This window comes from Myotis yumanensis, unplaced genomic scaffold (assembly GCF_028538775.1).
Source record: "Myotis yumanensis isolate MYYU_CA2020_CCGP unplaced genomic scaffold, mMyoYum1.0.hap1 SCAF_2, whole genome shotgun sequence".
Lineage (NCBI taxonomy): Eukaryota > Metazoa > Chordata > Mammalia > Chiroptera > Vespertilionidae > Myotis > Myotis yumanensis.
The window spans coordinates 146,243,432-146,256,184 of record NW_027223753.1 but is presented as its reverse complement, the minus strand read 5'-3'; the positions used below and the strand labels follow the sequence as shown (position 1 = coordinate 146,256,184).

Below are 12,753 nucleotides of genomic sequence, written 5' to 3'. Positions count from 1 at the left end.
ATGAAACTCTTCTCACCATCCCATGCTTAGTCACTAATGTGGGGGCAATGAACCTTAATGAAATGTTTGTAAAGTGGAGATTGGGAGATAAACAAATTTTCTTCTATGATGGAGATAAAAATGAATCCAATCCCATCAGTGACTTTCTGAGTGCATACATCATACCAAATGCACTACTAACAGGCAATGCCTCTTTGATGATGGACAAGAGCGATGCTGTCCCAGGAAACTACACTTGTGAAGTAACAGAATTAACTAGAGAAGGCGAAACCACCATAGAACTAAAATATCATATTGGTAAGAATTTCATAATCTTCCCTTTTATTTGTTCTGCAGTGGCCGAATACTATGAGAAATGGGGCAAATTGGGTGAGGAAATTGAATGAAAAAGTAGATTATGACTAACAGATGATTATGTAATGTTTAGCAGCTTTAAGATCATGAGTTTTACTTTCTCTTCTACTTTTCATAATAAAAGTACTTTGCTGTTTGTTATTTGCATATTATCAGTTTCTCATACTTTTGTTCTGAGCACTATTCTGCTAGTGTAGGGGTCCTAGTTTCATTTAATTTGCATTTCTGTTTGCTGCTATCAAAAGTACTATCTTTCATGTAATTAATATTCCATGATCCTTCCAATGACCTAGCTTTTTTTATTACCTGCACTTTGGTCAAGGACTGACAAATCCCAGCCATGCTCCAGCTGGAAAGGATAGATTAGAAGGAGAATCACAAAATCAAAAATCAGGTCATAATGATGTTTCCTGCTATGGTGTTTGTTCTTTTTCTTGGTCAATATGAGGGAGAGCTAGGGATCCAATAGAATTAATTTGAATTCAGTCTTGGTTATAGCACCATGATTGTGACTTTCTTCACAGACTTGGGCTGGGGAGTTGCATAAAGCAGTACAGCTAGCTGAAGTAAACAATCTGCTTTCTTTCTAGTCCTTGCCATGCCAGCTGATTACTTTGACCACACACAGGTGCATACTGACTTTCTATTTTGAAAGCTCTATTTAGAACCACTAGTCATATTACTGCTCTCAGGATTAGACAAGCCTTTGAGAACCTCTGATTTAGATGGGATCAGACCATTCCGTTGAATCAACTATTTGCCTTCTATTCTTCTAGCATTTCCTGTTATGAAATGTCTATTACTAGATTGGGAATCGGGTGTTTATTCTGATGGAATACTTTGACATTGTTTAGGATTAGGAATCAGGACATCTGATTCTGCAACTTAACCATTTGCCTCTATTGAACTTGAGGAGTTACTTCACTGGGTCCAAGTTACCTCATCTCTACAATGGGGATGAAAAGAGATCCCTGCTTTATGTATTCTCCAGTCTAACAAGCATCATGAGATCCCTTGTGGACCAGTCTTTTGCAAACCAAAGCACAGTACTTTACAAATGTTAGCTGTCATCCTGGGACATTTATTTTATGAAGTTGAATGAGATGTTGAAGCTGGGGTGTCATGAGAGGGGTGTCTGTGTGGTGCAGCATGGGCAGGAGATGGATAAGAGCAGAACTTGGAAGGCTTTTCTGCTCAAAAATCTCTCCATATTGAAAATCTCATTAACTCACAGTGGGAGATGGTGTTTATGGAGTAGAGTGTAGGTCACTGAGAGAATTGTAAACTCGAGACTTAAAGGCCATGAGATGGGATGAAGGTGGATGGGAAAGGGATACCAATCTCTGGGATAAAGACAAAGTTTGTAATTTTCTGTGTGATTGTTTCATCTTTGTTTTCATAGTCCCCTGATAAAATATGAACTATGGTTACTGTTGGGGCCGTTAAAATGTGAAAATGGTGTTTTGTTCTAGAGAATGTAGAAGATTCTACCAGAGTCTCAGACATTTGCCTGTGCACCCATTTTTATTTTTTGAAAGAGTTATAGAATCACATGAAGTTTCAAAGATAGATCAGAGAGGTGCTGTGTACTCTTATCCAGCTTCCCCCAGTGGTTACATTTTATGTAACAGTAGTTAAATGCCAAAACCACCCAGTTCACAATAGTACAATGGGTATATATTTCTTTTTCTTTTTATTACATGTGTATATTGCTGTAATGACCACCACAATCAGAATATAGAACTATCTTATTAATACAAATATCTGCCTCATGCAAGTCCTTTATAGTCACCTGCTCCCTTACTATCCCTAATCTGTTAAGCACAAATTGTTCTCCATATCAATACTTTGGTCATTTCCAAAATTTTATGTATAAGTATGTAATCTTTTGAGACTGGCTTTTTTTTCAGTCAGCACAATGCCCTTGAGATCTATTATAGATCTGTTATAGACCCCTATCTATTATAGACCCCAATCATGTCATGCAACAGCATTATTAGCAATCTCTCTCTCTCTCTCTCTCTCTCTCTCTCTCTCTCTTTCTCTCTCTCTCTTTCTCTCTCTCATTCCATGCTATGGGTATATCACACCTTATTGAACCATCCACCCACTATAGCACATCTTGGTTGTTTTCAGTTGTTTTGTGCTACTGCTCATGACATTTCTATAAACAATCATGTACAGTTTTTTATGTGGACAGAGTCTTCATTTCTCTGGATAAATGCATAGAACTACAACTCCTGGATTGTATGTATGTATAGGCTTAGTTTTTTAAGCAACTGCCTAACTGTATTTCAGAGTGGTTGTTCCATTGTACAATCCCATCAGCAACATATGAGTGATGTAATTCCCCCACATCATTGCCAGCATCTGGTATTGTCATAGTTTTGCACAATTTTTTAAGGGAATAGAAAGAAATTCTTCTGCCCAAAACAGTTAATTGGAGCAGGGTTCTTACAAATTTATTTTGATGAATTTACCCATCATGTGAATCCTGGGGATTTAGGCAGTGGAATCAATTTTTACTATGTTGTGCTTTTTTTTTTTTGCAAATCCTATATAATAAAAGCCTAATATGCTAAGTGTCTGGTCATCCAGTCATCCGTACAACTAATGAAAGCGTAATATTCTAATGATATGCTAAGGCCGCTCAACCACTTGCTATGACATGCACTGACCACCAGGGGGCAGTCGACTGGTCAACCGGTTGCTATGATGTGCACTGACCACAAGGGGGCAGACACTCTGACAGGTAGGTTAGCTTGCTTCTTGTAGCTGTTTGGGATTGAGAGAGATGGGCTAGACATGCCCTTGAGCCCTCCCACAGTCCCTCCCTGACCCCAATCATGCACTGGTGGGGTCTCTGGTCCTGACCTGTGCCCTCTCACAATCTGGGATCCCTCATGGGATGTCGGAGATGGGTTTCAGCCCAGTCCCGCAGGCCATGCTGAGGGACCCCACTGGTGCATGAATTCGAGCACTGGCCTCTAGTATAAACATAAATGACAACTAGAAATTGCTTAATAGAGAATTCTACCTAGTAGAATGTGGATTAATGGTAGCCAATCTTTGTTTTTTTTTCGGGTGTGCTTAGAGGGGTATCAAGATGCAGTTTGGGTCATACATACTTAAGATCCTTAATTCACTGTATCTCCATTTTTTCAGTGGTAAGGAGGGGTTCATAATTCTTCATATAATAATTATAAGGATTGGGAAGTTAATGTTTCCAACTCAAAACCAAATAATAAAGTGGGTAGAGGAAAAGAAGTTAATTAAAAATAGTCAGTAGATTATAGAGCTTTTACTAGATCCTTCAGTCAGATGAAAACCTACGCATAATTCAGAAAGGTTTTTCGTATAGTATTTTTAGGCTGAATGGAAATGTTCTTCCTTTGGTATAGGAAGAGATTCAGTAATTCAGTTGTAAATTAAAGTGGCATTGATTCAGGGTACCTGAAAACATCAGTCTCTTGGTGAATCTGCAACCATGGGAGCATCACAAAAGCTTGTCTTCTATTCACTCAATATTTCAACCTATGACTATATCAACCATCAATAATAAACATATTGAATCTCTGCCATGTACAGGGCAAAATGCTGGAATCTGGAGAGCTACTATCTCTAAGATAAGAATTGATAGTGTTGTTATATTCTGGGGATGACTGTGAAAATTTACCAGAGTTCAGTGTTATAAGCTTAACACAAGAAATGTGTGACTAGCATTATGGTGTGAAAGCCCACAAGGATCCTCACATGTGGATACAGTGGAGGTTTTGAAAGGGATCATTTCAGAGCAACGCCAGTGCTTGCCTTGTGCACTATTCAGAAGTGTTCCTCACCTAGCAAGTCTTCCAGTTTAGGCAAACTCTGAAAGGCTTTCAGTGCATATACCTGGCTTTATTGTTACAGGAGAAATTTCATCAATAAAAATATGGCCTTAAGCATTGATCAGATGTAATTAAACATAATTTTTAAAAGTTCTCAGCAAATTTCATTAGAAGTCTTAATATCACAATTTCCTTCCTATAGGATGGGTAGCTGCATTTTCATTGTTTGGGTAACACATGTTCCACTTGCTAGAAGCTTCCTAACTACATAAAGCTCCTCATGTTTTTTGTCAGCAGTCATTTTAAGACTAATTATTTATGAATTCATCCTCTGTTCCAGAGTAAGTTTCAGAAAAGCTCAGGCTCATATCTGTCTTACTCTTAGGTCACAATAAGACCAAGGGTAGGGTACCCAGTTGTACTACTTCCTCACTCCTGTCCCCTGAGTCAGTCTTTACAGGAAGATAACTCTTCCTTTGAGGTAAATTCTTGGCACATTGCACATACAGGCAATCACTACAGGACCCCATAATAATAACTGTAGTTAGTGTTCACTGAGCACTTTGAGGGGTCAAGCTTTGTTTTTAGCCATTTTCATATCTTTTTTTTTTAATATATTTTATTTATTTGTTTACAGAGAGGAAGGGAGAGAGATAGAGAGTTAGAAACATCGATGAGAGAGAAACATCGATCAGCTGCCTCCTGCACATCTCCTACTGGGGATGTGCCCGCAACCCAGGTACATGCCCTTGACCGGAATCAAACCTGGGACCTTTCAGTCCGCAGGCCGACTCTCTATCCACTGAGCCAAACCGGTTTCGGCGCCATTTTCATATCTTAATTTTGTTAACAGTTAGCGACAGTCCTTCAAGGTGTCATTACTTGCTGTAGCCACTGAAGAACAGAAAGATGTTAGACTGTCCAAGATCACACAAATTGCAAGTTAGAATTGTGTTTCAAACCCAGGAAATGTGGCTGTGGAGCCCTTTTCTTAGCTCTTGGGGTATACTACCTCTTTCCATAAATCACAGCTTAAGGAAAATGTGGTGGAAAATACTTAACTTTTTTTTGTTTCATTAATATTTGTTATTTAATTAAATATATCTGTAATTATTTATATATTTATATAAGACCACAGTTTTAACTTATTATTTTAATTTTCCATCTCCACAATAAATAACACTGTTGACCATTAATTGGCTGGACATAAATTTATGATATAAATATTAATCATGATTTTTGTGGGGGTTTTTTTCTTCCCAGCTTTATGGTTTTCTGCAAATGACTATGTGCTTACTATTATTTTCCCAATGTTGGCTGTCCTTCTGTTCTGGGGAAGTGATATTTTGAGTAAGTACTTGTTTCTATTTTCATTTATGTTTTAGTGATGAAATTGTCATTTTAAGGAGGCAATATTGATGAAATATTCTATTTAAGTTCTATTAGGAAATGTGATAATGTCATAAATAAGAACAAACAGAAATTAATGGTGGTGGAGTAATTGGATGCTGCAGGGACAAACTCCCAAAACCAAACTGGAACTACAACTAAAATACAGAATAACTTCCTGCATAATCAACAGAAGGCTCACTGGAGAGAATCCAGATAAATGAGGATGGAAAGTGGAGACCGCATAGAGACTGGTAGGAGGGGCGGAGTCATGAAAGGACTGGCTGGGCTCCCACAGACTGTAACTAAAGTTATGGTGAGATATCTCAACTGTGGGGTTTGCCACTGAGAACTCTGGGGTCAAATCCTCAAGCTCGGCACTCCAGGAGAGAGCACCAGAACTGAGAAGGGTATCCACATAACATAAGGCTGTGAAAAGCAGCAGGGTTGCTGTCTGCCAGGGAGAAATGGCTGGAAATGCAGGTACCCTACTAAAGGGCCAATGCACAAAATTCTCTGTGGAGCAATTCACCTTGTGGTCCAGCAGAGGGAGGACAGAGTGGACTAGAGCTGTGTAAGCAAAAGTGAGGATCAGGAGCTCTGGGGTTAGAACTCAGGAGGCAGACACCTTGGTTTCTGGAGCTGAGTCATTCCCTCATGCTGCAGAAGTCATTTTTCTTATGCAGACATTTTTATACAGGTAGCTGTGCCTGTAGGGAAGATAGGTGACCCACCCTATTGGAAAACACCTTACCCCATGGTGCAGAGTTTCTGAGGCCATTTAAGAGAATAATAATTATCCTCCTGGCAGAAGCAATTGCCCCACCATGTTAGAAAAAAAACCACCAGACCCGTGGATGATTGCCTGAGAGCTATTCAAGAGGCAATCCTATCAGTCTGCAGCCAGAGGCAGTCTCTGGAGGCTTTGAGTCTTTTCCTGATCTAATTAGTCAAAAACAGTGTTTGACACTGGCCTGCAATAGAGATTTAAAGGCATAGCAGATCTACCTAATACATAGTCACAAACCCAAACAGGAAGACAAAATGAGGAGACAAAGAAACAACCCCCAATGAAACAACAAGAGAATTCTCCAGAAGAAGAGATAAATGAAATGGAGATAAGAAATTTATCTGATACAGAGTTCAGAATAATGATGGTAAAGATTCTCAACAGCATAGTAACTATGAAAACAAATAAAGAATGACACAGCACAAATAAAGAACACATTGGAAGGAATACACAGCAAATTAAGGGAAGCTGACAACTACATCAGTGAATTGGAAGACAGGGTTGAAAAAAAATCACTCAATCAGAGGACCAAAAATAAAAAAAAATAAAACAATTAAAAAATAAGAGGACAGCTTAAGAGAGCTGTGGGACAACATGAAACCAAACAATATTCAAATAGCAGTGCCAGAAGCCAATTCTAACATGTTATAATTTCAAGACTTTCATCGAAAGGTTGATGGAACTTGGGAACTCAACAAGGGCTGAGTCACATATGTTGTCACCTGTTGGGAATGGCTGATGGCATTTCCCTAAACCTGAAAAGGGATGATTGCTTGCTGCCAGACAGCTCAGGACATCTTAATGTACATGCTATTTCCTCCTACTGGCCAAACACCTGAATAGCCATAAGCTAATTCCCCCATTCTGACAATGCCTCTGTATAGGAAACCCTAACCCTTTGAAGTGTATATCTCTGCCTCGCCTCAAGACAACTTGTGTTAATAAAAAGCATGGGGTCCTGAGACAAGGAGATCTTAGTTCTTTTTAGCTAAGCTCCTCTGACTCCCATATCCCTTTCAAAATTATATTTTGTCTCTTGACTATTTAAGTTACCCACAGCCTTTCTCCAGATTGCTGAACCCTTCTTAAGACCAGAACAAAAACCCCGGCATAGCAGGTGTGCCAGAGAGGCAAAAAGGGAGAAAGAGATAGAGAACGTTTTTGAAGAAATAATGGCCAAAAACTTCCCTAACCTGGTAAAGGAAAATGTCACACAAGTACAGGAGGTACAGAGAACCACAAGCAAGAAGAACCCAAACAGGCCCATGACCAGACACATCATAATTAAAATGCCAAAAGTTAAAGGCGAAGAGAGAATCTTAAAGGCAGCAAGAGAAAAGCAAACTGTTACCTACAAAGGAGTTCCCATAAGGCTGACATCTGATTTCTCATCAGAAACTCTACATGCCAGAAGGGAATGGCATGGAGCACTCAAAGTAATGAAAAGCAAGGATCTGAAACCAAGATTAGTATATCCAGCAAGGCTATCATTCAAAATAGATGGTGAAATAAAGAGCGTCCCAGGGGGAAAAAAAAAAGCTAAAGGAGTACATTACCACCAAGCCAGCATTACAAGAAAGGCTCAATGACTGTTGTAACAAGGAGAGAAATAGAGAGAGAACCTAGGCATACAGAATTAAAATGGCAATAAATAAGTACCTATCAATAATAACCTTAAATTTAAGTGGATTAAATGCTCCAATCAAAATACATAGGGTAGCTGAATGGATACAAAACATTACCCAACTATATGTTATCAAAAGAGAATGACCTCAGAACAAAAGACTCACACAAGATGAGAGTGAAGTTATGGGAAAAAATTTTCCATGCAAATGCAAAAGAAAAAAAAAAAGCTGGGTTAGCAATACTCATGGCTGACAAAATAGACATCAAAATGAAGGCCATCACAAGAGACAACAAATGTCACTATATAATACTAAAGGGATTGATCCAACAAGAGGATATAACCTTGGTAAACATATGCACCTAATATAGGAACAACTAAATATATTTTTAAAATACTTATAAAGAACTTTAAGAGAGAGATTGACAACAACACAGTTATAGTAGGGGAGTTTAACACCCCGCTGACTTCACTGGGTAGATTTCCTGACAACAAATTAACAAGGAAACAGTGACTCTAAAGGACACACTGGATCAGATGGATTTAATTGACTTTTGTAGAACATTTCACCACAAAGCTACAGAATATACATTATTCTCAAGTGCACATTTATCATTGATAAAAATAGACCACATGTTAGGACATGAAACAAGTCTCTACAAGTTAAAGAAAATTGAAATCATATCAAGCATCTTTTCAGATCACAGTGGAATGAAATTAGAAATCAACTACAGTAAAAACACCCGCCCCCCAAAAAATTCAAACACATGGAGCCTAAGTAGAATGTTAGTAAACAATGAATGGGTTACCAACGAGATCAGGAAAGAAATAAAAAAAACACACTGAAATCAAGTTAAAATGAACATACAACAACCCAAAATCTCTGGGATACAGCAAAAGCAGCACTGAGAGGGAAGTTCATAGCACTACAGGCCTACCTCAAAAAACAAGAAAAACTTTTAATGTTATCCAACCCTACAACTTAAAGAATTAGAAAGAAAACAACAAGAAAAGCCTTAGTAAGTAGATGTAAGGAAATAATAAAGATTAGAGCAGAAATAAATGGCATAGAGAATAGACTAAAAAAATAATAATAAAAATAAAATAATACAAAAAAATCAATGAAACCAAGAGCTGGTTCTTTGAAAGGATAAACAAGATTGATGAACCATTAGCCAGACTCATCAAGAAACAAAGAGAGAGGACACAACTAAATAAAATCAGAAATGAAAGTGGTGATGTAACCACTGACACCCTAGAAATACAAAGAATTGTAAGAAAATATTATGAACAATTATGTACCAACAATTTGGACAATATGGATGAAATGGATAAATTCCAAAATAAAATACAATCTTCCAGAACTGAAGCAGGAAGAATCAGAAAACCAGAATAGGCCAATAATAACTGATGAAATAAAAGCAGTGATTAAGAAAAACTCCCAGCAAACTAAAGTCTGGGTTAGATGGCTTCATAGGGGAGTTTTACCAAACATTCAAAGAAGAATAAACACCTATCCTCCTCAAATGATTCTAAAAAATCCAAAAGGAAGGAATACTTCCAAGCTCTTTTTATGAAGCCAGCATTATTCTAATTTCAAAACTAGAGAAAGACACTACAAAGAAAGAGAATTATAGGCCAATATCCCTGATGAACATAGAGGCTAAAATCCTCAACAAAATATTAGCAAATTGCATTCAGCAATATATTAAAAAGATCGTACATCAAGACCAAGTGGGACTTATTCTGGGGTTGCAAGGCTGGTACAAAATTAGCAAATCAATAAAAGTGATACATCACATAAACAGATTGAAAAATAAAGATCACATGATCATATCAATAAATGCAGAAAAAGCATTCAACGAAATCCAACACACATTTTTTTAAATTTAATTTTATTATTTTTTAATACTCACCCAAGGATATATTTTCATTGATTTTTAGAGAGAGTGAGAGAGGGAAAGACAGAAAGAAACATTTATGTGAGAGAAACACATCTATTAGCTGCCTCCCACATGTGCCACAACCAGGGCCAGGGCCTGGGAGGAGCCTGCAAGTAAAGTACATGCCCTTGACCAGAATTGAACCTGGGACACTTTATTCTTTAGTCCGATGCTTTGTATACTGAGCCAAACCAGCTAGGGCCCAACACCCATTTTTTAATAAAAACTCTCAGCAAAGTAGGAATAGAGGGAATATATCTCAACATGATAAAGGTCATACATGACAAACCTACAGCAAACATCATATTCAATGTGCAAAAATTAAAACCATTTCCCCTAAGAACAGGAATAAGACAGGGAAGTCTGCTCTTACCACTCTTATTCATCATAGTACTGGAAGTCCTAGCCACAGCAAGCAGACAAGAACAAGAAATAAAAGGTATCCAAATTGGAGAGGAGGAGGTGAAACTCTCATTATTCTCAGATGACATGATATTGAACATAGAAAACCCTAATGATTCCATCAAAAAACTACTAGATTTAATAAATGAATTTGGCAGGATACAAAACCAACACCCAAAAATCGATGGCTTTTTTAAACACCAACAAAGAATTCTCAGAAAGAGGAACTAAAAAACAATCCCATTTACCAGTGCAACAAAAAAGTGAAGATACTTAGGAATACAAGTTAACCAACGAGGTAAAACACTTGTACTTGGGAAATATAGGCCATTGAAAAAAGAGATAAAGAAGGTATAAATGAGTGGAAGAATATTCTGTGTTTATGAATTGGTAGAATCAACATCATTAAAATGTCCATACTACCCAAGGCAATCTACAGATTCAATGCAATATTTTACAGATCAAGAACAAATACTCCAAAAATTTACATGGAACCAAAAAGACCCCAAATAGCTGCAGCAATCTTGAGAAAGAAGAAGAACAAAGTAGTACCAGATATCTACTTATACTACAAAGCTACTGTAATCAAAACAGTCTGGTATTGGCACAAGAACAGGCATATAGATCAATGGAACAGAACAGAGATCCCCAAATTTGGCCCAAGCCATTACGCTCAATTAATATTTGACAAAGGAGCCAAGAGCATACAATGGAATCACGACAGTCTCTTCAATAAATGCTGTTGGGAAAATTGGACAGATACATGGAAAAAAATGAAACTAGAGCACCAACTTATACCATACCATACAGAAGAACAAAACTCAAAATAGAAAAAAGACTTAAATGTAAGTTGGGAAACCATAAAAATCCAGAAGAAATCAAAGCAGAAAAATTTCAGATATCTCTCATAGCAATATGTTTATAGATACATCTCTTAGGGCAAAGTAAACTAAGGAGAAAACAAACAAATGGGACTCCATCAAAATAAAAGCTTCTGCACAGCAAAAGAAACCATCAACAAAATGAAAAGGGAACTCACTGTATGGAAGAACATATTTGGCAATGATACATCTGATAAATGGTTAATATCCAAAATATATAAGAAACTCACACAACTTAACAAAAGGAAGACAAAAAATACAATTTAAAAATGGGCAAAGGACCTAAATAGACACTTCTCCAAAGTGGACACACAGATGGCCAAGAGACATATAAAAAAATGCTCAGTCACTGATCATCAAAGAGATGAAAATTAAAATAACAATGAAATATCACCTCACACCTGTCAGAATGGTTACCTTCAACAAATCAACAAATGACTAGTGTTGAGGATGCGGACAAAAGGGAACCTTAGTACACTGCTGATGGGGATGCTAACTGGTGCAGTCATTATGATAAACAGTATAGGGTTTCCTCAAAAAATTAAATATGGAACTACCATTTGACTTAGTGATCCCAATTCTAGGAATGTATCCTAAGAAACCCAAAACATCAATCAGAAAGAATGTATGCACCACTATGCTCATAGCAGCACTATTCACAATAGCTAAGATCTGGAAACAGGCCAAGTGACCATCAGTAAATGAGTGGATAAAAAACCTGTGGTACATTTATACCATAGAATACTATGCAACAGTAAAAAAGAAGAATCTCTTACCCTTTAAGACAGCATGGAGGGACCTGGAGCATATATTAAGTGAAATAAGTCAGAGAAAGACAAGTATCACATGATCTCACTCATATGTGGAAACTAATTAACAAAATAAACTGATGAACGGAGTGGATCCAGAGACATGGAAGCATTGAACATAATGCAAAATCTTGGAGGTAAGGGGGAGAGTTGGGGTGGGTGGGAGGTAATCCACCAAAGACCTTGTATGCATATATGCATAACCCATGGACTCAGACAGTGGGCTGGTGAGGGCCTGGGTGGGGGGCAATGGTGAGCTGGAGGGGGTCAATAAGGGAAAAAGGGGACATATGTAATACTTCCACAATAAAGATGTTTAAAAAACAATATGCAGTTTTAATATTAATATTCTCTTTGAAGTATATATTATCTCATAATTCGCTGCAGTTCCTAAGAAGTTATTTTTAAAGAATGAATAGTGGAAATCCTAATAATAACATACCTAAAACTCCTGCTGATTTTAATGTATACAGAGCATTTACACACACATTATTGATGAGGAGATGGTCACAGCTTACATTATAGTGTTAAGATAGGATTTTGCACTTCTGAGCATTAAGACTTCCCTCTCTTCATTTTCCCAGTTTGAACTTCTCTGTATACATGTGTGCATCTTTGGAAAAGCCCAGTTTGAACCATGTTGTCATCCTTACTGTGCAATTCTGCAGCCCCTAAGGAAGTAGCCCCAGGAGGGTGTGTTCTTTGATCATGTTTTGCTGGAATAGCCATGTGTC

The 12,753-nt window shown here is 37.5% G+C and overlaps 1 protein-coding gene across 1 annotated transcript in view; it reads left to right on the top strand.

The window, feature by feature from the left end:
* LOC139002126 (leukocyte surface antigen CD47-like) overlaps positions 1-12,753 on the top strand; it is a gene marked incomplete at its 3' end in the record, with an annotated part of 136,434 nt that overhangs the window by 98,548 nt on the left and 25,133 nt on the right. Inside the window, exon 3 of the mRNA XM_070403528.1 lies at positions 5,445-5,531. Coding sequence (XP_070259629.1) covers positions 5,445-5,531 — 87 coding nt within the window. The remainder of the gene's footprint in view (positions 1-5,444; positions 5,532-12,753) is intronic.